Source organism: Taudactylus pleione, unplaced genomic scaffold (genome assembly GCF_031769625.1).
Source record: "Taudactylus pleione unplaced genomic scaffold, aTauple2 ptg001559l, whole genome shotgun sequence".
NCBI lineage: Eukaryota > Metazoa > Chordata > Amphibia > Anura > Myobatrachidae > Taudactylus > Taudactylus pleione.
Genome location: NW_028285956.1, coordinates 585,052 through 611,439, shown reverse-complemented (window position 1 = coordinate 611,439; position 26,388 = coordinate 585,052). Strand labels below are relative to the sequence as shown.

The 26,388-nt window shown below is 43.0% G+C and overlaps 1 protein-coding gene across 1 annotated transcript in view; it reads left to right on the top strand.

The window, feature by feature from the left end:
• KMT2A (lysine methyltransferase 2A) overlaps window positions 1-25,203 on the top strand; it is a 104,708-nt gene extending 79,505 nt beyond the window's left edge. The window contains exons 27-35 of the mRNA XM_088464002.1: window positions 2,425-2,505; window positions 12,013-12,080; window positions 12,909-13,076; window positions 16,820-16,894; window positions 17,364-17,538; window positions 17,946-18,053; window positions 18,292-18,375; window positions 18,916-19,045; window positions 19,551-25,203. Of these exons, the coding sequence (XP_088320128.1) occupies window positions 2,425-2,505; window positions 12,013-12,080; window positions 12,909-13,076; window positions 16,820-16,894; window positions 17,364-17,538; window positions 17,946-18,053; window positions 18,292-18,375; window positions 18,916-19,045; window positions 19,551-19,826 (1,165 nt within the window). The 3' untranslated portion in view covers window positions 19,827-25,203. The remainder of the gene's footprint in view (window positions 1-2,424; window positions 2,506-12,012; window positions 12,081-12,908; window positions 13,077-16,819; window positions 16,895-17,363; window positions 17,539-17,945; window positions 18,054-18,291; window positions 18,376-18,915; window positions 19,046-19,550) is intronic.
• Window positions 25,204-26,388: the final 1,185 nt, after the last annotated feature.

Genomic DNA, 26,388 nt, shown 5'->3' with positions numbered 1-26,388 from the left:
GAGAACTGCAAAATCCAAATGAGAATCTGTTGATGCTTTTGAAAGATGCCGGCATGCACAGGCTGATGGGTCTTTTAACCACAATTATGGCGTAGTCGGTGGTTATCTGATCGATAGTGGTCTGATTTTTCGGTACTGCAGTTATGTTGGGGCCAGACAATATTTGTCTCAAGTTTTTCCTTGTATAACTTTATAATTAATGTGTGTATATTAAAGGATATACAGTGGGGCAAAAAAGGTATTTGGACAGCCACCGATTGTGCAAGTTGTTGCACTTTAAAAGATGAGAGAGGTCTGTAATTTCCATCATAGGTACACTTCAACTGTGAGAGACAGAATTAGAACCAAAAATTCCGGCAATCACATTGTATGATTTTTAAACAATTTATTTGTATATTCTCGCGGAAAACAAATATTTGGACAATCAAAAAGTTTAACTCAATACTTTGTAAAGTAACCTCGGTTGGCAATTACAGAGGTCAAACGTTTCCTGTAGTTCTTGACCAGGTTTGCACACACTGCAGCAGGTATTTTGGCCCACTCTTCAATGCAGATCTTCTCTAGATGTGTCATGTTTTGGGGCTGTCGCCGGGCAGCACAGACTTTCAACTCCCTCCACAGATTTTCTGTTGGGTTGAGGTCTGGAGACTGGCTAAGCCAATCCAGGACCATGAAATGATTCTTACGGAGTCACTCCTTAGTTGCCCGGGCGGTGTGTTTGGGGTCATTGTCATGCTGGAAGACCCAGCCACATTGTATCTTCAATGCTCTTACTGAGGGAAAGAGGTTTTTCCCCAAAATGTCACTATACATGTCCCCATTCATCCTCTCCGTAATATGGATCAGTCGTCCTGTCACCTTTGCAGAAAAGCATCCCCAAACCATGATGTTTCCACCCCCATGCTTCACAGTGGGTATGGTGTTTTTGGGATGCCACTCATCATTCTTCTCCCTCCAAACACGGCGTGTGGAGTTTATACCAAAAAGTTCAAATGACATTCTCCCAATCCTCCTCTGGATCATCCAGATGGTCACGGGTAAACTTTAGACGGGCCTGGACATGTGCTGGCTTAAGCAGGGGGACCTTTTGGGCGCTGCAGGATTTGAATCCATGACGACGTAGTGTGTTACTAATGGCAACCTTTGTGACTGTGGCCCCAGCTCTCTTGAGGTCATTGACCAGATCCCCCCGTGTAGTTCTGGGCTGATCCCTCACCGTTCTCAAGATCATTGATATCCCACGAGGTGAGATCTTGCATGGAGACCCTGGTCGGGGAAGATCGTCAGTGATCTTATATTTCTTCCATTTTTTAATAATTGCGCTAACAGTTGATCTCTTCTCACAAAGCTGCTTGCCTATTGTCGAGTAGCTCATCTCAGCCTTGTGCAGTTCTACAATTTTGTCCCTGGTGTCCTTAGACAGCTCTCTGGTCTTGGCCATAGACAGCTCTCTGGTCTTGGAGAGGTTGCAGTCTGACTGTTTGAGGGTGTGGACAGGTGTCTTTTATACAGTTAAACAGTTCAAACAGGTGCCATTAATACAGGTAACGAGTGGAGGATAGATGAGCTTCCTGAAGAAGAAGTAACAGGTCTGTGAAAGCCAGAATTCTTGCTGGTTGGTAGGTGTCCAAATATTTATTTTCCGCAAGAATATACAAATTGTTTAAAAATCATACAATGTGATTTCCGAAATTTTTTGTTCAGATTCTGTCTCTCACAGTTGAAGTGTACCTATGATGGAAATTACAGACCTCTCTCATATTTTAAAGTGTAACAACTTGCACAATCGGCTGTCCAAATACTTTTTTGCACCACTGTATGTATGGGTATAACTATATACATGTATAAGAGGCAGAGTGTCGCTGTTTTGTTCTGTCCCCGTTTTTTGCCAATGTTTTATTTCACCCTTTCCTATTATTTTGGTCGAAATAATAGGATCGTTCTCCGGAAAACACACAGGACTTGCGATAAGCTCGCGGACCTATATGTTTTTGCCATTTAGGTGGTGAAAAAATGACACTTATGGTAGATTATTTTTCGGGGCACTTCAGGTGTCGAAATATATCCACGATAAGTGCCAGCGTCGGGCGGCACTTCGGGGCTAATAGGATAGTCCCGCCGGGATCAATTAGCAGCACTACTTTAGCGCTGCTAATTGGATACCCCCCTATGTAATTACACGCCATTCTCTAACATCACTGCTCTTTGAGTGAGGAAAGAAAACAATAGTTTCTTGCACTTAAATTATTTATATAAGTTCTGGAGTTACAGCTATGTTCTGTAGATACAGCTATTAGAATGTTTTTGTGTTGTTTGGTTGCCTTCTGAGATGAGTAATCATCCCAAAAACACTACATGTAAACTCTTCTCCCTCTGCTGTCCTGTGACCATTTGAATATGAAACTGTGATTGGTTAATTTGCAGAAGCCTCAAACCTAAAACTGAAGCCTGTGATCTAAAGACCCCAGCTCCACCGCATGTGACAGATGCAGAGAAGACAGCAGGGTGAGCCATGAGGAAAGTGGGCACAGACTAGCGCTGGGCATTTTCCATGTCTGCCTATATGTACCACTATTGCACAAATTAGTATTTACCTTTGCAAAGTAACTAATGATATACTACTACTGCACAAATTAGTATTTCTTCTTCAGGGTCCATAGGGCTCCACAGGGAGACATTGGGGTGTAGGTGACCGTACACCAACAGCAAAGCTTTCAATCCTAGGATGCTTCAGTCCTTCCCCCTAGACCCCGCCACAGCCTGAGGGCACTTCAGTTTCGTTGGTGTCCGGCAGGAGCTGGACCACCGTTATAACAGAGGGCTGCATTAAGCAGCCCAAGCTTTAATTTTATGATTTAATTTACTTTTTATTTCTTCTTCGGGGTCCATAGGTTCCACAGAAGTTACCTTGGGGTATGTGGTTGGAGTGATCCAGGCACCAAACAGTTAAAAGCTTCAGCTCCCAGGATGCACTGGGTCCTCCTCCATATATACCCCGCCCCTGGCTACAGGCATTTAGTTTTTTGTTTGGTGTGCAGGAGTACTGAACAGGGGACTGCCTCAGCAGTCCCAAGCAAGTGTTTTTTTTTATTTTATTTTTTTAATATGAGTAAGCAGCAGTAGGTGTCCAGATGGACGCCCGTGCTGCTGCTCCGTCTACCCTCGCCGGCGCCGCAACACCAGTGCGGGAACTGGTGATTTTGATGGTTGTCAGCAGAGTGACGCTGATCCTGGGACTGCAACCGGAAACATCGGGTATGCAGGCAAAATGGTTCCCCGCGGCCGCTGACGACGGGGAACCACGTGGAAGTCCGTGCCTCCGGCGGTGGAGACCTGCCAGAAGACGCTGTAGTAAGGAGCCAGGTGAGCTGCCTCCCCCACTAGACCACCGGGACATGAGGGATGCTGACAGCCGGGGCTGATAACGGCGGCGGCCATGATGTCAGTGTGCCTGGTGGATTCATACAGCAGAGGGGAGGTACGCTCTCCCCGACAGCCCCTCCCCCAACCCAGACGCTGGTCCCGAGGCGAGGTTTCCCGCATCTGTGTTGCTCTGCACAGCTTTCATGTATATGAGATGGCCAGAGACCACTCTCAGGTGCTCTCGGTGGCTGCAATCTCAGGAGGTTTGGTCAGTCTCCCTGTATACCTCTCCTTATGTGGCCTGGTTATATAGAGCTCCATATCCTACTTAGCCTTGTGTGCTGTTCGTAGTTGACTAAGAGCTTATTGCATATATATATATATATTTTTTTATATATATATATTCTTTGCATTGCATGTGACTTGTGAAATCTTCTGTGTGCTATACTGCCTTTTTATTCCATAATAACTTTCAGTTACAGCTATCACTGCTGTTTCTCCTCATAAGCCCTCTGCTACAGGTGTGTGGGTTATTGTGGGTGTGAAACATTGTTACATTAGGCAAAATTTATTAAGCGGCGGGTTCTATTCTGTTCTAAACCCCGGGGATTTGGCAGTGGTTTTGCTGTCTGCAGATTTACTAAGGCCAAAACCGGCGTCAAAACACATTTTAGAATAGAATACGGCTGTCATTTAGAAACTGCTGCAAAACCACCACCAAACCCCCGGGGTTTAGAACAGAATAGAACCCGCCGTCAAACCGCCACTAAACCGCCGTGGTTTAGAACCCGCCGCTTAGTAAATTTTGCCCATTGTGTATTACTTTGCATAACATTAGGGATATGTCTAAGGAAACTGAAAAGCAGGTGGCTGAAGCCCCTGTGCTGGTGTCATGCATGGCCTGTAAAGCGGGGTTATCCTCTCAGGATTTCATGCAGAATGGATTTTGTGGTCACTGTTACCACATCAGTCAAATATACCAGCTCCTGGGCAGGAACCCCCTTGGGCTTCCTTTTCCCAGATCATGGCACAGGTTGTAGACCGGTTATCTGCTCCTAGGCTGGTCCCTACTAAGGGGTATCCTTAGCAGCTACAGCCTACTATGTTTATGCCCCCTATTCATCCATCCTGGATGGACGTTTATGGATGAGTGTGAGGATATACAGGGTGCCTCTCAAGAGTCTTTCTCAGGAGAGGAGGACCATTTTCCAACAGCGGATGTCCCCTCCTTGATTAGGGCGGTCAAAGCTGTGCTAAACATAGATAATGAGGAGCCAGAACAAACAAATACTCCAGTGTTTAAACGCCAGAAAGTGGTAAAAGCTGAATTTCCCAAATCTGAGCACCTCTCTGAACTTATGGGAGAAGCATCGAGTTCTCCAGATAGACGATTCCATGTTACAAATAAGGTTACAGCCTTATACCCCGTCCCGCCAGATGAGTGTGCGAAGTGGGAAGTTCCACCAACAGTGGACACGCATGTGGCACATATGGCCAGGAACGCCAAATTGCCCATACCATCTACTTCTTCCCTTAGGGATTCCACAGATAGGAGACTTGAAGCCTGTCTCAAGGTGGTCTTCTCTCTGTCAGGAGCTGTTACCCACCCGGACGTGGCTACGGCCTGGGTTTCTAAGGCCATTGAGGAATGGACAAAGGCACTGGAAAATATATCTCCAGAGGCTTCCAGAGAACAGCTGACAATTATCTCCTATATTAAGGAGGCTGCCTCCTATCTAGGAGAAGCAGCATTGGATGCCGGTATTCTGTTCTCTAAGGCTTCAGCTGCCTCAATTGTGGCTCGCAGAGCCCTATGGTTAAGGGACTGGAAAGCAGATGCAGGGTCCAAGAAGGATCGTGAATCCCTTCCGTTTACGAATTGGATAAGATTGTAGCTAAAGTAGCAGCCTCCAAGGCGGCTGGTCTGCCGTCAACATCTACTCCTAGGCCTAGGCAGTTGTCCTTTCGGCCACAAGGAAAAGCAAGGGCTCAGTCTTCCTCTAGAACCAGTTCTCGTAAGAGACCGCAGTCTAAGAAACCTTGGCCAAACAGACATCCGGCTTCCAGGTCAGACAACAAACCCGCGGCCTGATGGTACGGGCCTCTCCATGGGGAATCCCAGGGTAGGAGGCCGACTTCTTCAATTTTCGGACACCTGGCATCTCACGACAACTGACGCCTGGGTTCGGGAGGTGGTCTCTCAGGGGTACGCCCTTACTTTCTGGAGAAGTCCCCCGCAGAGATTCTTCTACACAACTCCTTCAGAGGAGTCTGCAAAGGCCTTGGCCCTGCAGCAGGCCATTCATTCCCTACTGGAGTCGGGGGTAATAATCCAGGTTACAGTGAATCAACTAGGAAAGGGTTATTATTCCAACCTATTTTTGATCCAAAAACTCAATGGATCTCACCGGCCTATTCTGAATCTGAAAAGTCTGAACACATTTATCCAGTTGCCCAGATTCCGTATGGAAACTCTTCGGTCAATTGTGTTGGCAATGCAACCAGGGAGTTTTATGGTGTCCTTGGACATTCAAGATGCATATCAGCATGTGCCAATTACACCATCCCACCAGCAGTTTCTGCGGTTTGCGGTTTTGCAGAAACATTTCCAGTTTCAGGCGCTGCCTTTTGGTTTGTCAACAGCTCCTCGGGTGTTTACCAAGATAATGGCAGTAATGACAGCCTGCCTCAGGCACCAGGGAGTCAGAATACTGCCATACCTGGACGATCTCCTAATATTGGAACAATCTCTACAGGTGTTGCAGCATCATCTCAGACTGACAATTGCCTGTCTACACAGACATGGCTGGATCATAAATTGGAAGAAGTCGTCGCTTCTTTCAGTACAACAGATGGTGCATGGGATCCATGGTGTCCACCTTCGATATGGTGGAATATGCTCAGTTCCACTCCAGACCACTGCAACAGCTAATCCTATCCCGCTGGAATGGAGCGTACCATTCAACAAAGTCACAGACGATCCGTCTTTTTGCAGAGCTGCGGCTGGCGTAGAGGCATATTGTAAAGGCCAGGGGACCTGGTGGTTACCGTCAGCCAGGGGATAAGGTGCTCTCCCTGCAGACCCTCCCCCAGCTCAGGGTGCCATTCCACTGCGGTCTTGGTGTTCCCTGAGTTGCTCCTCCCACACCCTCTGACCCCTCAGAGATGCGCGGCAGCCATTTTAGGCAAGCAGGTCTCCAGGAACTACTGGGTCCAGTCTCCCTGTATACCTCTCCCACGGGCCAGGTTATACAGCGCTACATCCTAGCAGCCTCTGTGGTCTGTGTAGTTGATTTTAATGCCCATTGAAGACATGTAATGTTTTTTTTCTGCGTTTGTATGTGACTTGTGCTAGCGCTAATCTCTATTTTCTATACTGTCTGTTTATACCTGTCCCTTTTTTCTACTATACCCTGACATACTAAGCTATTGGGGGTTCATTGTACCTCACATCTGCTATTTAAGTGTGAGGGATATCACATACTATATAGCACGATTCCACACTACACTGTATAATACTGTGTATTCTATTATTCTTGTGACTATGTCTGGCAGAGGAAAGAATAACAAGCAGCCTGATGCTGCTCCTCCTACTCTGATAGCTTGTAAGTCCTGCTCTGCGAGCTTAGCCACAGAGGACCTCATTCAGGATGGTCTCTCTATTGTTACACAGACCCAGGTCCATCAGCCCTGGTGTCTCTCCCTCAGAACCCACCCTGGTCTGCCTTTTCACAAATGCTGGCAAAACTTGTGGACCAAGTAGCAGTCCCCATGGTAGCTCCACCTATGGGATGGCCACAGCAGGTACCCCCTGCAAATCCTTTGCCTCCCCCATGCTTAGACGTACTGTCTACCTCAGTACAGACTTTGGCTAATACCGTTACTGTTTTTCAGCAAATGCTGCAAAAAGATAAATCTTTGCCTACTAAACGTACTATGATATCTTCACCATCCACACAGTTATCTGATTCTGAGATAATCTGGGGAGGCAGATGACGCAGCTCTCTCTCACTCTGACTCAGTCTCAGGAGAAGATGAGCCACCCTCTAAACTAAATATACTTGCTCTTGTGAGAGCTGTTAAAACTATTCTACAAATAGAAAAAAGACAAAACACACACTTTTTAAACTACAAAAGTTTCCTCACTCCTACCAGCTATCTAATCACATGAGTGAAGCTTGGAATATGCCCGGTAAAAGGTTTTAAATTCCAAAACTGTTCAGTTCCTTTCACCCACTCCCAGCTACTGATTGTACTAAATGGGAAGCATAGAATACAAATCCGCGAAAGTCATCCTTTCAATCCTTTCGCCCTCAAAGCAAAGCCAAGGGTCAGTCCTTTCCACGGCAACAGTCATCAGCCAAGGCTTCCAAGCCTAGGGCCATACAAGCCTGGGCTACTAGATGTCCACCTACCAAGTCTGAGGACAAGCCTGCAGCCTGACGGGGCGGGCCTCTCCCTGGAGGCTCCCAGGGAGGGGAGGCTGACTACTTCAATTTGCCCAAGTTTGGCATCAAACCACGTCAGATTCCTGGGTAAGAGAAGTGGTCTCCCACGGATATGCCCTCTCCTTCCTGAGGTGACACCCCCCCCCCAACAGTTCTGTTGCACATGACCTCCATTGGACTCAACCAAGGCCCTGCAGCTCCAAATAGCCGTTCAGTCCTTACTGAAGTCAGGAGTAATAATTCAGGTTCCCTTCTCACAATGGGGCAAAGACTATTATTCTACCCTTTTCTTAGTTCAGAAGCCCAAAGGGTCTCATCGGCCTATCCACAACTTCAAGTCTCTGAGCAAGTTTATCAGGGTGTCCAGGTTTCGTATGGAAACCCTCCGTTCTATAATCCTAGCTATGGAGCCTGGAGGTTTTATGGCATCCCTAGACATTCAGGACGCTTATCTACATGTACCTATAGCTCCTTCTCATCAACAATATATCTCGTTTGCTACACTGCAGCAACATTACCAATTCCAGGCTCTGCCATTTAGCCTCTCAACGGCCCTCGGGTCTTTACCAAGATCATGACTGTTATGGCGGCCTCTCTTCATCATCAAGGGATGAGACTGCTCCCGTACTTAGATGATCTCTTGCTGTTGGCAAGCTCCCCAGAGACTCTTCACAGCCATCTGCAGGTAACCATTGCCTTTCTACGAATGAACGGGTGGCTGATCAACTGGAAAAAGTCTTCCCTGACACTCTCTCAAAGGATGGTACATTTGGGAGCCCTCCTGGACTCTCTAGTTCAGAGAATCTTCCGAACGGCGAACAAGATTTCAGCACTACAGCACAGACTATGCAGACTGCTTCACAATCGCAGAGTGTCGATTCACTCTGCAATGCAGGCCTTGGGATCAATGGTGTCCACCTTCGACATGGTGGAGTCTGCTCAGTTTCACTCCAGGCCCCTCCACCAGGTGGAATGGGCTACCCCATCTGCTCAAATCCCAGATGATGAGCCTCCCACCAGAGGTTCGCCTGTCCCTAGCCTGGTGGCTACAGACTTCCCATTTGAACCTCGGTCGTCCCTTTTGGATCCTGGACTGGGCTCTCCTCACCACGAATGCAAGCCTCCGAGGGTGGGGTGCAGTAACTGGCCAGCACTCCTTCCAGGGCCGATTGTCCCCAGTGAATCAGGGTTGCCATTCGACATCCTGGAACTTCAACCCATCTACAGAGCTCTCATTTTCGCTCAGAATATTCTGAAAAACAGGACAGCACAGGTACAGTCCGACAATGCCACGGCTGTGGCCTACCTCAATCACCATAGAGGCGCTCAAAGTCAGTCAGCAATGACAGAAGTGTCCCGCATTCTCGTCTTGGCCAAACGCAATCTCCCAGCCATCTCCCTAGCGTTCATCCCGGGGATTCTCAATTGGGAGGCAGATTTCCTCAGCCATCATGATGTGCATGCAGGAGAATTGTCTCTACATTCACATGTATTTCAGCTTCTAGTCGACAAATGTAGTGTTCTGGAGGTGGAACTCGTGGCCTCCAGACACAGCAACAAACTTCCAATTTATGGAGCCAGAACAAAGGACCCAGACGCGGCCTTCATAGACGCATTGTCGGTGAAATGGAACCTCCATTTAGCCTATCTCTTCCCTCCAATATCCCTGCTTTCTCGACTGCTTCGAAAGTACAGGCAGGAGGGAGGCACAGTCATGTTAATATCTCCGGCCTAGCCCAGACGTCACTGGTACTCCTATCTTCAAAGGCTCTCCATAGACGTTCCTCTTCAGCTTCCTCTACGAGTAGACCTGTTGTTTCAGGATCCATGTCTACATGCAGACCTAGCCCGTCTGTCTTGAACGGCTTGGCTCTTGAGACATCCTTCCTAACGGCTAAGGGTTTCTTCAGCTCTGTGGTCCAGATCATGCTAAAAGCATGTAAACCATCCTCAGCCAGGATTTACCACAGAATATGGCATACATATTTCCAATGGTGTGCTCCAAGAAACTATGATTCTCAGGTCTTTAAGGTTTCTAGAATTCTTGCCTTTCTTCAAGCTGGATTGGATCTAGGCCTCCGCCTAGAATCTCTGAAAGTGCAGGTCTTTGCTTTGTTTATCTGGTTTCAGTGCAGAATTGCTCCTATACCGGATGTTCACACCTTCATGCAGGGTGTTCTATGAATACAACCTCCCTTTTGTTCCTCCTGTGGCTCCATGGGATTTGTCAGTGGTGCTCCAAGCACTACAGGAACCTCCCTTCGAACCTCTGGAATCAGTGGATGTCGCATGGCTCACTGCGAAGACTCAGTTTCTTCTGGCTATAGCATCTGCCCATAGGGTATTAGATTTAGGGGCGCTTTCATGTCGCTCCCCCTTCTTGATATTTCATCAGAACAGGGCTGTTCTTCGAACACGCCCAGGCCTCCTTCCCAAAGTGGTTTCTCGCTTTCACCTGAATGAGGAAATTTTGGTGTCTGCCTTTAATTCACTAGACCTCTCGGCAGATGAGGATTCTTTGGATGTGGTCCATGCTCTAAAGATCTACGTGGACCGTACTGCTTCCATCCGGAAATTTGGACTCCCTCTTTCTCCTCTATGGATTCCACAAGAAGGGATGGCCAGCTAACAGACAGACTCTGGCCAGATGGGTTCACATGACTATCTCACAGTCTTACACTCAGACGGGCCTTCCTGTGCTGACTACAGTCTCTGCTCATTCTACTCACTCTGTGGGTCCTTCATGGGTAGCCCAGCGGGGCTCCTCAGCTGAACAGCTATGCAAGCTTGCTACCTGGTCTACTGTCCACACATTTCTTAGGTTTTATGCCTTTGATACATTTGCCTCTCAGAATGCTTCCTTCAGGCGTAGGGTTCTCCTATCAGCTCAGGAGCGTCCCCGCCCTTGAACAACTGCTTTGGGACATCCCCAATATCTCCCTGTGGAGTTCTATGGACCCTGAAGAAGAAAAGGAGTATTATGGTAAAATTTACCTTGGTTAACTCTTTCTTCGAAGTCCATAGGTTCCACAGGGCAACCACCCTGATGCTCCTAGCTTCTATGGGTTTCTTCACCTGGTCACTTGTTTCCTTCTCTGTGTGAGAGTGTGATTCTTCAGTGTACCAGTCTTCCTTCTCTCCTATCTTGCTCCTTCCTTGGGCTTGTTAACAAAACTGAAGTGCCCTCAGGCTATGGGCGGGGCATAGGGGGAAGGACTGGAGCATCCTTGGATTGAAAAGCTTTGCTGTTGGTGTCCGGTACTCCAGATCCCACCTACACCCTATTGTCTCCCTGTGAACCCTATGGACTTCGAAGAAAGAGAGTTAACCAAGGTAAGTTTTACCATAACTGTCCTTTTACCTTTGTTAAATAAGTTATGATATACTACTACTGCACAAATTAGTATTTACCTTTGTAAAGTAACTAATGAATTTTGCATGTATGTATGTATTACAGAACAGTATTGATCCATGCTTCCTATATATTAGTTCTGCCAATGTGACCACATACATTCCTATTTTTCTCATGTTGCATTTTATTGTTGAGTGCAGTGAGGTAATGTTCTGATATGACTGAGTTTTTATATTATTAAAAAAAATATTTCACATAGGCTCTTCTAAATTATTTTATTTGCTTTACTACATGAAATCATGTTTTTATACTCTTGATACAGTTACCTGTTGTACTCTGGCCGGATCAGTTCCAGGCACGTTTAACCACGTAACTGACGTGGTCGCATGGGATTTGAACGCAGCCAGCTGTGCTTCAGCTGACAAGGTGCTACCGCACTGCCCCACTGTGTTTTTGAAGAGGAAAACCTGTGAAGAACAGATCTCCTCTGACTCCCCGGACTCTCCTGCGTACCCAGCAATTTCTGACCAGTTTTTGTAGGAAACAAATTGTCAGTTAAGGGAGGGAACCGCAGCTAAGATAAGGGAGTCACAGCTACAGAGTTGTGTATTCAACCATCTCTGAATGGGTTGCAAAGATGCAATTTAATAATTGCAAACACTAGTTGGGATTCCATTTACTTGTGGTGGTGAATAAGGCCTTGTATGTTTACCAGTGCAGACAGCACTTCTGTCTCTATCTATATTACAGAAATATGTCTGTAACATCAGCCATTCTATATTTTGATAGTGAATGAGGAAGGCACAAACATTGGTAGAGTGTCACCTTTTCTCCTTTTTTTGTTAATAGGCAATCACCAGCTATCCTAGACCTGGAGCTTCCATCAAAGGAAAATCAACAAGAGCCAAAACAGGATGGTAAGTCAGCCCTTACAATGGGAGTGTTTGATAGAAAGGCAATAGTACTGGTGTACCAAAATAGAGAAACATTATTACAGATGGGTCCATATACATCATGCCTCCTGGTGCGTTAAACAGCTCTTTAGACGCGCCATGCGTGACGCAGTAGCGCCGAGCGTGTTTTCGTGCATCTTTTTACCTTCAAATGCGTCTTATTCGCATGCTAATATATAGCACAAGCAGCTTCTGCTGATTTAAATGATATGCAGTATGCCTATGTTCTGTGTATGTCTGCAGGTGTATCTGCATGTTAAACACTATGTTACAGTGTTACAGCTGCTGACACTGTAACGTAGCATTTCGTATGCAGATACACCCGCACCTGCTCAGAGAACATAGGCATGCTGCATATCATTTTAATCAGCAGAAGCTGCTTGTGCTATATATTCGCATCATTGTGCGAATAAAACACATTTGAAGGTAAAAAGACGCACAAAAATACGCTTGGTGCTACAGAGTCACACTGAGCTCCCGCGTTGTGTGTTGCGACTTGTAGTGCATGGAGGATAGATGTATGTGGGCACATCTCTACATTTTTACATATATATTACTTTTTATATAAAACTTAGGTGAACACTTATACATTTGCTTTATGTTTTTTTTTACTTTTTTATTTATAATTCCAATTTTCTAATTAATTTTTTAATTCAACCTGAGAAATTTGTAAAAGTTGTATTAGTGGCATAATTTCTGCTTAACACCACTTTTCTGAACTTGGCTAGTAGTGTAAGCATGGACATATATTGGTGAATGTCTGAGCAGAAATGTCCCATTTATCATGTGCAGACTGTAAACAGCCAGAGGAGGATGCAGGGTTTAGTTCGCCTCTGATGCGGTTGCTGCAGCACGAACAGAGACGTCAAGATTCACTTGAGGAGCCGAAGCCCAGGACCGGTCTTCTGTTTGAGATCTCCAGCGATGATGGTTTTCAGATCTCCTCCAACAGCATTGAAGGTAAGTGAGGATGGTGGGACATTACATTAAGTATTGATTTCGGGCTTGTCTCAGCCTGCGACCCCATACGCAGTTGCGAAGGCTCCGCGTCGCAGTTCTGATAACCATTCTGCGCTACCATAGTCTTACTCAGAAGACCAGTGATCGACCAGTGTGCGTCTGATGATCTTGTCCTTTTACTCAAGCGGCGGATCTGCGATGCCGCCGATGGATGTCTCAGTACTAATTCCAGAGGCTGCAACATTTGCATATTTTCAAACAGCTGTTGCTTTCGGGATCGCAGCAGCGACAACATTTGCGTCCATCAGGCCTACCTTACTCCCTCTCTTTACATTCTTGGTGGTTGTTTCTGTTCTCCTTAGGATTATTGTTCTCACTGGAGAATGTTGTTCTCATTTCCCTCTTGTTCTGTACTCTTGGTTGCGTCCTTGGGGCTTTGTTGAAAAAAAAAAAAAAACCCACAGGATTTTTATTCGAATGTTATATCTTTTTCTTTGGGTCAGTTAGTAAGACATTAGAAATATATAGGGTTATAGTGGGTGCAGAGGGGTGAGGGCCAATGTTCCCTCCCTTTATAACCCCATGCATACCAGAAGTATTTAAGTTTAATAAAGCCTTATAGGAGAGGATCAAGGAAAAGGATTATACCGAACAAGTAAAGGAAAGCACAATAGCCTAAAGCAAGGGTGCCCAGTGTCCCTCAATGGACTCAAATAAAATGATTTAACATGAATATAAAAAAGTCTATTTTCTCTAGGGACTGTGGAAATATATTGGGGACTGTCATCCCTGGATCCAGGGCCGTAACTAGGGGTGTGTGACAGGTGCCGCCGAATAGAGTGCAGGGTGCTCGCAAGCCCTGTTAGAGCACTGCCTGGATCCAAACACATGGAACATTAAAATATGTTGAATGTATGAAAAGACAACCAGGTGGCAGGCCCAGCAACAGCTCCGTGCCAAGCCACCCAGGAGGCACTTACTGACCTGATGGATTGCTTGGAAGCTGGCCATCCCTTTTTCTTATCATTGTAAAGGATAAAAACATCATCCTTCTTGCAGATATCACTTTTCCTATCATAAAATCATGAGACTTTTTCTTTCATAGATCTACAGTTATTACTGTCTAAGGCTGGTGTCACAATATCCTGGTTAATGTGTAACCTAGTAACTTCTTTTAGGCTGAAGGACAGCCCAATCTTGATTTAAATGGAGACCTAGAAGACAGAGGCTGCAGCTCTCTAGTTGTAGAAGAGATAGCTTGAACAAAAACTGTTTTCCAATCAAAAAGGCTCGAACAGGGGATGCTGTAAAGCTTTTAACATTAGATCAAGATTCAATTGAGCAATAGGAGTCACAAATGGATGTTTTACATTCAATACCGCCTGTAAAAAACAACCACTGAATAAAACAAAAGCAAACAGCAGGCAGGTAAATGTTTAGAGAATGTTGGAGCACCAAAAGGGAGTCTTTAGGAGGGCCTAATCCCAGGATGAATCAATCCAACTTTGTATTCAGTGGGCCTTGGTAGTTTAGTAATCTTCATCTGGCCTGTAGACTACTCAGGTCTCACCATGGCTTTTTAAGAAAAATAGACCTCTTCCAGACTTGGGAGAGGCCAAGACGTGCCTTGAGCCGTGCCTCTGGTTGCACGGTGGTGTTGGGGCTACCTTTCTATCAACCCTGGCACAAGAGTTCAGTTTCTGCCTTCCCTGGCAGTGACCTTACTCTTCTGGATGTCCAGCTATGGTACCTCTGGTCCCACAGCCACCAGTTGCAAAGGAACCTAACACAAACCCCCTGCACTGCTGGGTCACGTCAGCTAAACTCTTGTGCTTCCGACAGGCACAATGTTATTAGGGCAGGGTGCACGGACCAGGTTAAAAGTGCACAAACTTTGCACACACTTTACCCCAAGATAATCCCAGTGTTCCCCAATGGAGGACTAAGAAATAGCGATGTCTCAAGCAGCCAGTAGTGGTATAGAAGTGTGAAGATCTTTAAATTTTAGAGGAAAATGCTTATTCTCCAGTCACCGCACTGTACAGCCCCGTCATTTGTTGTCCCCCGTTAGACTCACAGAAAAGGATTTAACTTAAGTAGAAAAGTCTAATATTCAACCATTTGTCCCTTTTTAACTTTACGCAAAAGTCCCATCTTTTTGACAAAGTAAACTGGTTATCTCCTAGAATAAAGAAAACACCCAGCGCTAGACACTTTGGATAAACAGATATTATAGCAGCAGTATAATGCTGTCCATCCACTAGGCGATTAAACCTAGCGATGGAGCGATAACGAAGGTCGTTATCGCTCCATCGCTTGGTAATCGCCTGCAAATCGGGCAGTAAAAGGTTATATACGACCAGCGATGCGCGCGTCCACTGGTCGTTTTTAACATCAATCATCTCCCGAACATGATGGTCAACCTGACGACCGCCGTCAGGTTGCCATGTTCGGGGATGATTGGTCTGCATACACTGAACGTTCAGTGTATGCACTTCACCCCCCGGGAGACGACGGCGTCGTAATCGTGCCGTCGTCCCCGCATCGTGTAATGGATGGGTAGCTTAAGAAAAAGGTGTTTGCCAACCTCACACAAAGATACCAGAAACCAATTTACTGCACTGAAAATATATTTGTGAGGATATTAAAGACATACATATGTTACTAAAATATGTTATATTTATTATATCAATAATACAAGCAACAATTGCAGACCTAAAAATAAACAAATTAAAATAAAATCTCATATACACATATATTCACATCTCTATAAAAGTCTTGAGGTAAATCATAAAACATCTATTCACAAAGCAATTATCTAATATTGGATTGATCAATCAGAGTTGATCAGGCTCTTATTTAAAAACAATGTATCGGACACAGTTGGTTATAGTATTATATTATGAAACACAAAACTCCAGCTGTTCTCAGTTGTAAAAAAATATGCCATTGTAATTGACAAGCTAGAGATCCATGAAGGAGAAATCCATGAAGTGGGTAGCCACCTCAAAACATATCTAGCTCCAGCTTATCTGTGATATTACACAAAATCCTTGCCTCAGTTTAACCCTCATTTTACCATTCTTTATTTCCTTCTTATTCCCAACCAACTACACTCCTGTCAGATTTCTCTTAACCTACGTTAAGAGAAATCTGACAGGAGAGTAGTTGGTTGGGAATAAGAAGGAAATGGTTGCCCCATCCCTACACTGGGCAAAGACCCCCCTTGTATGTAGCAGATGTCATCCTATGATCTTGGCTATTAAAAAAATTATTTAAACATATGGACAGACTAACTAAAATTCTAACAAATTAATATTTATTCTGTTACTGTAAGCATATTAAATACCTTATGATGCTTTTAGACTTGAGTGCACCTCTTTTGTTTGCCATAGGCATTGATCTCATGACCAGATAATCTGCTCCAACACAGTTTAGAGTAGGAGATTCTGCTTGCTTTACAGAATCAGCCAGGACTATAGATTTTGAAGTACTTCCTAGTGTATTACTAGTGGTCACTCCACTTTACAAGCAGTCTCGTATGGAACATAATTTATATGACACACCACCGACCTCACTAGTTATTAGAGTGCATGGGCAGATTCCAAGATCTTATGTGCAGATAGAAAAGCGTAGGAATGCTCTTTGCCTTTAACCTGCTTAATATGTTCTACCTGTGTCATATATACTTTTTTTTACATAATTGATGTTTGGATATTGTCACATCTTGTTTTGTCCTGCAGAGGCTTGGAAATCTTTGACTGATAAAGTACAGGAAGCAAGATCCAATGCGAGACTGAAGCAGCTGTCATTTGCAGGTAGAGTAATAGGCCAGTGTTTGTAACCACACTCTCCAAAGCATTTGCTAAGCAATATAAATAATGATGACGTCAACTAGTAAACTGAGTTTCAGTTGTCTTCACAAGTTTACCTTCAGAATTGTTCTGGAATGGCTTCTATAATAGATCAATGCTGCCAATATCTTTCGGCAGATAAAATGGACAATGACCGAAAGGCTCTTTAACTGGCCTTGGTTTGCATTAAGAGCTGCATGGACCTGAACCACAGTTGTGTGTATGTGAAGTGGTCAACTGGATAGCCATTAGTGTTGCCATTAGTTGTCTCAGGACCAGTGCTCTCTCGCGTTGCTTTTCCAGTGCGATAGTTGATGAAGAAACAGGAATGGCTTCGTAGCCTTGCCACACAGATGGACTATCTTTCCCTGAGATATCAGTGGTGCCTCTTTCAGGATTGATGAAAACTTGTCCTTTTTTCTTTTCTCCATAGGCGTGAATGGACTGAAAATGCTGGGAATTATACATGATGCTGTGGTGTTTCTGGTGGAGCAGCTTTATGGGGCCAACAAGTGCCGTAGCTATAAGTTCCGTTTCCACCGACCAACCGGAGAAGAGGAGCCTCCTCTTAATCCTCACGGGTCGGCACGGGCAGAGATGCACAGAAGGTGAGCCAGGGAAAGTCTTGTACGCATTTACCTATATACAAACATGGCCATAATTAAAGTTTCCCTATTCAGAGCTCTCTGTAGATCTAACTATTAGGCGGAACGCCACCAAATTTAGTAGGTATACTATTTATGCATTGGGAAAAAGATTCTAGGGGGGGGGAATATAGTTCTAACATCCGCCGATAGGGAAAAATATGGAGCTGTATAAGGTAAAATGCATGAAAAATGTAGCAACAGATGAATACTGTGAGTACTGTTCATTGCAGTACATCAGGTCTTTATGTGCAGATAGGGCCAATTTCTTTAGAATATGAGAGCTTAAATCATTGTTGTGCTGTTGATCTTAAATAATAACGTCTCAGGCATTTAGAAACGATGCTAATAACACACCGTCCCTTTTTCAGAAAATCTGCATTTGATATGTTTAACTTTCTGGCTTCCAAACATCGCCAGCCTCCAGAGTACAAACCAAATGACGAGGAGGAGGAAGAGGTGCAGTTAAAATCTGCTCGGTAAATTTCTTATTCGTGTCTAAACATTTACCTGCTAGAATGAAGCGGATTAAATTGTACAGCTGTTTTAACATAAAAATATATCAGCCCTAACATTTCATGATAACGTCAACTTACCTCTTGCTCGTGCCGCTCTGACATATTGAACTTTTCTTTGTTCATTTATGGAAAAAATGTCCGTCCAAAAATTCATACATTTGAGGCAATTTTTTTATTTATTATATCACACCTGTTGCAGGAGGGCCACCAGCATGGATCTGCCAATGCCAATGCGATTCCGGCATCTCAAGAAGACATCCAAAGAGGCTGTAGGTGTTTACAGGTGCGTTTAACAGAAAAAGTTCCTGTAGTTGACTTCTAACTGACAAAAGCTGCCAATTTATCCCACTCATTCCCTATTAGATTAAGGGGTCATTTCAATTAGGCGCAACAAAGTGTGGCTATATGCCGCATTTACGGTACCGCCCGTTCTCGTGGATTTTTGTAGCCCCATAGAGCTGCATATCAAAACCCACGAGTCTCTGTTCAAGATCAGGCTGCTGCAACGGCAGCTTTCCCCTCCCCCCGCTACTAATAGAATTTACCCCTAAGATTGAACTACAGAGTCAGGGAAGATGTTGCAATTACTAAACTTGGTGATTAAATAATTTTTAATGCAGCTGAACTTTGAGTCAGTAGTGCATTGTCATCTATAAAGATACAATGAGAGCCTGGTTAAGGGTGTACCATTGCAGGTTCAACATTGGTAAAGAGATGCCATTGATTCCCCGGTCTCTAAACTGCACTTGTACGTCATAGCTAAATTACAATCCTATATTAATGCTGTCATGCTTTCCTCTCACTGGTTGTATTCTCTTGAAAGATCTCCAATACATGGGCGGGGTCTTTTTTGCAAAAGGAACATTGATGTTGGAGAGATGGTGATAGAGTATTCGGGAAATGTCATCCGCTCCACATTGACTGACAGAAGAGAAAAGTATTACGATGGAAAGGTGAGGGTTCACAACAGATGCCTTATTGTTTGTTTCACTACACTGTTAATATAATTTTTGCAACAATTATCAAATCGAACAAAGCCATATAGCGGTGGGTGATGCCGCTCTGTCTGATTGCCAGTAGTTGTTGTCCAGTTTGGCCACGCACTAGCCGAAATCTGATTATTTATTTCTCTAATCAAGTAAATGGATCAAGCTCAGAACAGGATAAAGTCTGGTCATGCTCACACAAAGATTAATAATCTTCATACATGTTCAATAATAACATTATAAGAAATTGGACGTAACTTATGCAGTTCAAAACAGATTGTTTATATTCCCAGATGTTTGGTGTTCCACTCCGTTTTGCATTACTTTACAATGCATACGCTGGTAGTGAACTTTCCACATTGCATCTCTGGTAGATGGCTACTATTGTGCTAATGATCTCCATGCTATACCAGAGAGTACTGATATTTAATGTTATGTCACAATGTATAATGTTTTCTTCGGTTTGCTCTAGGGCATTGGCTGCTATATGTTCCGTATAGATGATTCTGAGGTCGTGGATGCAACTATGCATGGCAATGCTGCTCGCTTCATCAACCACTCCTGTGAGCCCAACTGCTACTCCCGCGTCATCCCTATTGACGGACAGAAGCACATTGTCATTTTTGCGATGCGTAAAATATGCCGCGGGGAGGAACTCACCTATGACTACAAGTTCCCTATTGAGGATGCCAGCAACAAGTTAGCCTGCAACTGTGGGACCAAAAAATGTCGCAAGTTTCTCAATTGATCTAAGTTTTTGGTCCCTTCCCAGTTGTGCAGAGAACAGATTGGAGTTGAACTCACTCCAGATATGCAGGAAGCGTGCAGGCACTACTTTGTGACCCTCCCTCACAGCTAAACTTTCCACCTCAATACTGCAGTCTTCACTGTTCATGGGTACACTTCGCTGCCAAGTGGCTAAGAGCGCACTTTGCGGTTCAGTAAGTTTTTACTGCTAACATGCTGTGCTGTAAAGAAAAAAAAAATGTATCCATGAGAAAAATGCTGTAATGTGTAAAAAAAACAAAACAAAAAAAAGACCATCAGTCACTGATCATGAACGCACACAGCATATAGTGAAGATGATTATCTGTATACTGCTTTGCTGCCACGTGGTAGTGAATTAATTAGTAGTTTTATATTTTTAATTTATTTTTCTATGTCTCCAACATTGCATGCACTGTTGGTAATCAAAGTTGAGACTATTTAATGTGCTCAGACAGGGAAGTTAATGCTGCTCATGTACCCTAGAAAAGGATATGAAAGGCCACTTCACGTGAGGTATGCTGTGGCCCTCACAGAGCTTTGGAGAAAGAGGAGATGACTGTTGGGCACTTCTCTAGTAGGGAGGTTGCAGAAAGTGATGTCTCAGTCTTGTAGGTCATCAGGTCTGCACCGTGAAGAAAATCAGGAACCTGTCAAATAGAGATGTCCACCTTTCCTGATTAGTATATCAATACAGTCCTAGAGGACTAAGGGATAAATAGACACTTGTTTAGACTCTCCTTGGAGAGCCAAAATCCTACATACCTCTCATCCTCCACTGAGGTACGTTCCTCCTGATCTTAAGGGAAGGGGCTATTACAGCACTGATTAACGGAGGCAAATTCAGAGGATTCTCCACTTGGGAGGTAGATTTTCTGTATGACGTCTCTAAGAGGTTCAGGTTAATACGGTAGGCAGTTAGGGGTGTTCAGAGATTGTAGTTTGTGTTAATCAAACACTCAGGAGCTGCATTATCCTTGGGGCATTAGGTAGCAGTATCTTCTTGTAATGTCAACTCTAGGATTGGGTTATCCCAAGGAATAGATAACCATATGGTCCTAATAGGAAAGATACAGAAACTTTTTCTTGCATAGATCACCCACGTTATTTGTGGAGGGACAGCACCCCAGGGAGCAACCCATCATTATGTCGCAACAAAGATCAGTTGTGGCACTATTAACTTTTGTTTTCATTTTTTGTGTATCGACTTTTTGCCTAAGGGAGGTAAAGAGAGAGGATGGTGATAACAATGAGGAGGGAAGGAGAATAGTATCACCCCAACTGCAGGAAACATATTTATTTTATATTTAAAATGTTAAAATCATGCAATACAAATTAATGCACTCTTTGTAAAGGAGTGAGGAATAGGATATGTTTACTTCTGGGGGGCTCTTGACACTACGCAGGGCTTTGTAGCTCCTCACCGCCACATTTCAAAGCAACCCCTTTAAAAAGTACAACCACAGTGGAAAGATTAACATGCTCCTCTCTATATGTCACCGGGACAATGAGGCTAAACTCTTATACCATTTCCCAATCCATAAGTCAGATCCTTCACCTCCCACTTTCCGTTTACATCTTCTGTTTATTTTTCGTAGTATTTAAAAAAAAAAAAAAAAAGAAAGAAAAAAAAGTGTTTTTTACAAAATGTAAATACTCTATATTTTTCTATTGGAAGCACTTAAATAAAAGCTAAGGAAGCACTTAACGCTGGGGTATAGGAAGTCTTCACCAAATTTGGTGTATTGAAATTTTATTTTTGAAAAGCTTTTTTTTTTTTTTTTTTTTAAATCTGTGAAAATTGTTTATTTTATCATAGGCTGCTGAAGAGGTGACACTTGGGTTAATATTGAGACCTTCCAAACATTGTTATTGGCTTTTTTTTTATAATTGCCTTCTCATATAACTTAGGAGGTTCATTTTATGAGTGCCACAATGATGCAGAAAGTCTGTATGTTGTAGGAATTATTTATTATCTTAATGTTAATTTGTTTTATGCAGATATTAACCTGACTGTCCTATGATTTTAGCATGAGCAATGTTGAAGCAAGATTCCATCATTTTCTGCAGAGAGGCCGAGGGTTACATACATAGATCTTTCTAAGGTTGAAATTCTTATGACATTCTATATAGGGAACTACTGCTCATTGTTTGAGTAGCCTCTATTCCTGAGCATCTTTCTTGGGAAACGGTAACTGTTTATGTGCTATATAGCTGAGCTTGCACAGAGGGCTTTATCTGTGTGCCAGATACTCACCTGTATGTTCTATGAGCTCTGGCTAGTGTTTCCTTATACTACAGCTCATGGTAAGCATTTTTACCTAGGGGAGAGAGATTTGTATTAAGCACTGTCTGTTTTGTAGACACCTTGTCCTCCTTAAACATTCCGTAAAGTAAGTTGTATGCCTTTTTTTGTTTTGTTTTGGAGTAGTTGACTAGTATATCCTGCTACTACTGCAGACTCCTGTACCAACTGTCAATGGATTATTTAACATCATATTAACCCAATGGGTGTGGTGTGACATGCCGACATTCAGGATGTTGACACATTCAGGGTGTCATCATTTGACATGTCGACATTTACAGTGTCATCACTGTCATAATGACAACAAGTTCATTGCGTCGATATTATGACCGAATATGTTGACATTCTGCACCTGTTGACATTACAGTGGCCACATTTTGAATGTCGACATTCTGTCCACATCCCAACCGAACCAGTGACTGGCAGGATCTCTCTTGGACAAGTTTAGCAAACACAATAGAAGTTGTTGATCTTGGTCGCCTGGATTATAGTGCATCCCAGTTCTTTCTGTCTGTGCTTACAAGTAAGCAATCTCTACTCAACTCTACATTCCCATGACGAGAAAAGCTCTTTTTTTTTTAATTAGCTTTTTATTCTGGGGAAAAAATATCAGTATAATTTATGCATCACATTGTAGTTTAGAATGTGATAAGGGTGCATTGTTTTTGTACAATAAATATAGTTTGTTGAACACAGGAAAACTTTGTGACTGAGTTCAATAACTAATCCTTGTACTCGGTCAGCAGGGTTCCTGTGTAATTCTTCAGGCAATAGATGCAGAGTAATACTGACATCATAATCTACCCACAGGATTACTTGAAAAATCATGTTTTTGGTTGCCCTAATATAAACACAGATCATTAATTACCACTTTGCTTTCCCAGACACATTGCATGTGAAGCACATGGGACAGAAGACATATTGGCGCTCTTTCCCAAAGAAACAGTTTAGTGACAAATGTACATTGTTTTCTCAGTATTAGTCACTGCATGGCAATTACAGAGATAAGGATGGGAGAACAGTGTGGTAAATACCATTAAACTTTATGGATTTTAACATAAAAGTAATAGAAGAGGCAAAACTCTCATGTTTTAAAGGGCCACTAAATCTTAAATACATGTTAATCCAAAATAAAACACATTGGCACTCAGCCACAGAGCATGTGTTATGAGACATTGCAGGCTTTCAGTGCGTCATTCAGCAGATTTAGAGGTAACTTTGGTAAGGATATGAATAAAGCTTCCCACAGCTGTAGCCTCACATTAAGTAGCTAGTTCTAAGCTCCTGAAACCTTTGTAGATAGTCACAACCTAGTTTCCAGGGACACAGCGCTGCCATAGGAGTGCCTACGCTCGTTATGTAAGAAGCTAAATCGGTGGCACTTTATGCACTACAATTACTTATATAATATTTGAAACAAATATATTTAACTATTAAGCCCACATAATGAAATTAGATAGTAAAAAAAAAAAAAAAAAGATTTGGTGACCATAGACAACTTTGTGAATCAACTTGTATTTTTTTTAGTGATCCTTTTAAGCCTGATCTCACTTGCCATGCCAGAAGGATTTATTTAATGTTTCAGTCGCCCCTCTTTGCTGTTGTCGCCTACTTAGAATACCTTTATAGCCTACAATAGGACAGCCTCACCCAGCCTGAAATGGCTACAGCAAAAGGGTGGCTCTTTTCTGGCATTGAAAATGTGAATTGAATGCCAAACCTCTAAAGCTCTGTAAGTAGCTGGGGGATTTTTTCCTATAGCATTGTTAATGTTATTGGTAGCAGTCATCAAGGGTAAATCGTTCTAGCAGTCACATGGTCAGGTCACAGCTAATATACGCACACAGCCCTCAGTCCGGGCTTGCCAGAATTTTATACAGTTCTAAGCAATGAATTTGATTACATTGAATTGTGACACTGGTCCCCCAACACCCTTGGTAATATTTAACACTTTCAAAACAAACTGTGTAGGCAAGAAGTGTTTGAAGATTATGGCTGACATCTGCCTCTACAACTTGAATTTAAGGTTGACAAGGCATCTACTTGTATATTCAAATAGGAAAAATTAAACGCCGGCACTATTTATTGTTCAAGTCTACATCTGTGAATCCAAATAAAATTCAATAGGACACAAATTGCATCTGTATCATAATATTCCAAATCTGAAGCTTCCAGCATGTTGGCAAACAAATCTAGCAAGAATAACTGTTTAGGCGGCCATCATGCAATCCGCCACAATCATGTACCGTGACTTTGTATACAGTATTTATCACCAGTTACATAGATATCCGTCTATCAGGCACCTATCATTTTATATCTCCTGGGCTTCCCAATACAAGCAAGAATGGGTTTAATCATGCAGCAGAGAGTGCATCAAAAACTAATTCTGGAGATTCCAATTCATTTCTCAGCCTGTATCCAAACATGTTATGTACAATAAGGTTTTATTTTTCTGTTTGATATTAGGTTTCTGATGCTTTTTTCGGGCAACAGCCCATCTGCATTTAAGGTTTAAATAACATAAAACTGGTGTTCTCGTGATCTTTGACTTTATTCTAACTAGATATCAATGTCTTTCAAATCTGCCTGTATCACAGGTGTAACAGATCTTTGTCAATGCAAGATAATATATCCGCTCACTTGTAATCTACAACCGTCATCCTGTGTAAACCTCTCCATCCTATATCCTGCTGCTCTTCCAAATTTTTTTTCTTCTTCCAGTTTTCTTGATTTTAATGGAAAAAAACCCGAAAAATAGAAAGAGGAAACTGTTGTAGTTTTATCAGTGTTATTTAAAAAAATAAAAATAAAAAAAAAATCTATATTAAAAAAATAAATAAAATAATGTGTCCGTTGGACAGAACTGAAGGAATAAAACGTACAACTGTTTGATATGAAAACAGAAATTGACAAGTAATTTGAATGTAAAGTGTACATAATTGTAAAAACTACAGAGAGGAGTTTTAAAATGTTTGCTTTTTTTTCTATGCACTTTTTTTAATTTAAGTGATTAGGTTACTTAATAAACATGTCCAGTTTCTTGATGTACAAAAAAGTGTTTGGACTTTAATTCCTATTTGTCATGTTTTTTAATTCATCATTTAATAGTCTGACTCTTAAGGTGGGTACACACTTGCCGACCGCTCGATGCGACGGCCAATGAACGATAAATTTGGCTGTCGGTATGCACTGCACGATCCGGTGACCGACCATCCAATATATAATTCACTGGCACCATTAACCTTGCCGGCGTTGGCAGCTGGGTCGCTCCGTCATCTGTGCATGCACGGACGACAGAACAACCCCGATGTCGGCCAGCGGGGGCGTGTATAGTGGGTACACACTAGACAATGTGGCCAATATGTCAGCTTGATCCGCGGGACCCAACAACATTACAGAGATGTTGGTCAGGAAGATATGTACTTTTTTCACCCTAAGGCAGGGGTTTGGATTGCTAGAATGTAATCACAAGGTTTTTTTTTTTTGGGGGGTGGCCAAGCTGACTTTACTGGTGCTTAATTTTGACAGAGAACTCTGCCACATATATACCCGTATGAAAAATTCCGTAAGCCCTGGACCTTAAAAATCGTCCAAAAATTTAAATTTTAAAAGTGCTCCAAATTTTTAAAAGTTTTGGTACATCTCCCAAATGATTTGCCGCAGTGACAGAAGTGGATTCTGGTGTATAATTTTGACAGAGAACTCTCCTACTCTTTTGCCCATATGAAAATTTCCGTAAGCCCCGGACCTTAAAAATTGTCCAAAATTGAAAAATTCAAAAAGTGCTCCAAATTCTGCTTAAAACTTTCGGTACATCTCCCAAATGATTTGCCACGGTGACAGAAGTGGATTTTGGTGCTTAATTTTGTCACAGTACTCTCCTACTCTTTTGCCCGTATGAAAAATTCCGTAAGCCCCGAATCTTAAAAATTCAGGCAAAAATGAAAATTTTAAAAGTTCTCCAAATTCTGCTTAAAACTTTCGGTACACCTCCCAAATGATTTGCCGCAGTGACAAGTGGATTCTGGTGCTTAATTTTGACAGAACTCTCCCACATATATACCCCTATGAAAATTTCCATAAGCCCTGGACCTGAAAAATAAGCCAAAAATAAAAATTTTGAAGTTCCCCGAATTCTGCTTAAAACTTCCGGTACACCTCCCAAATATTTTGCCGCGGTGACAGAAGTTGATTCCGGTGCTTACATTTGACACAACTGTACCGCTTTTTTGCCCGTATG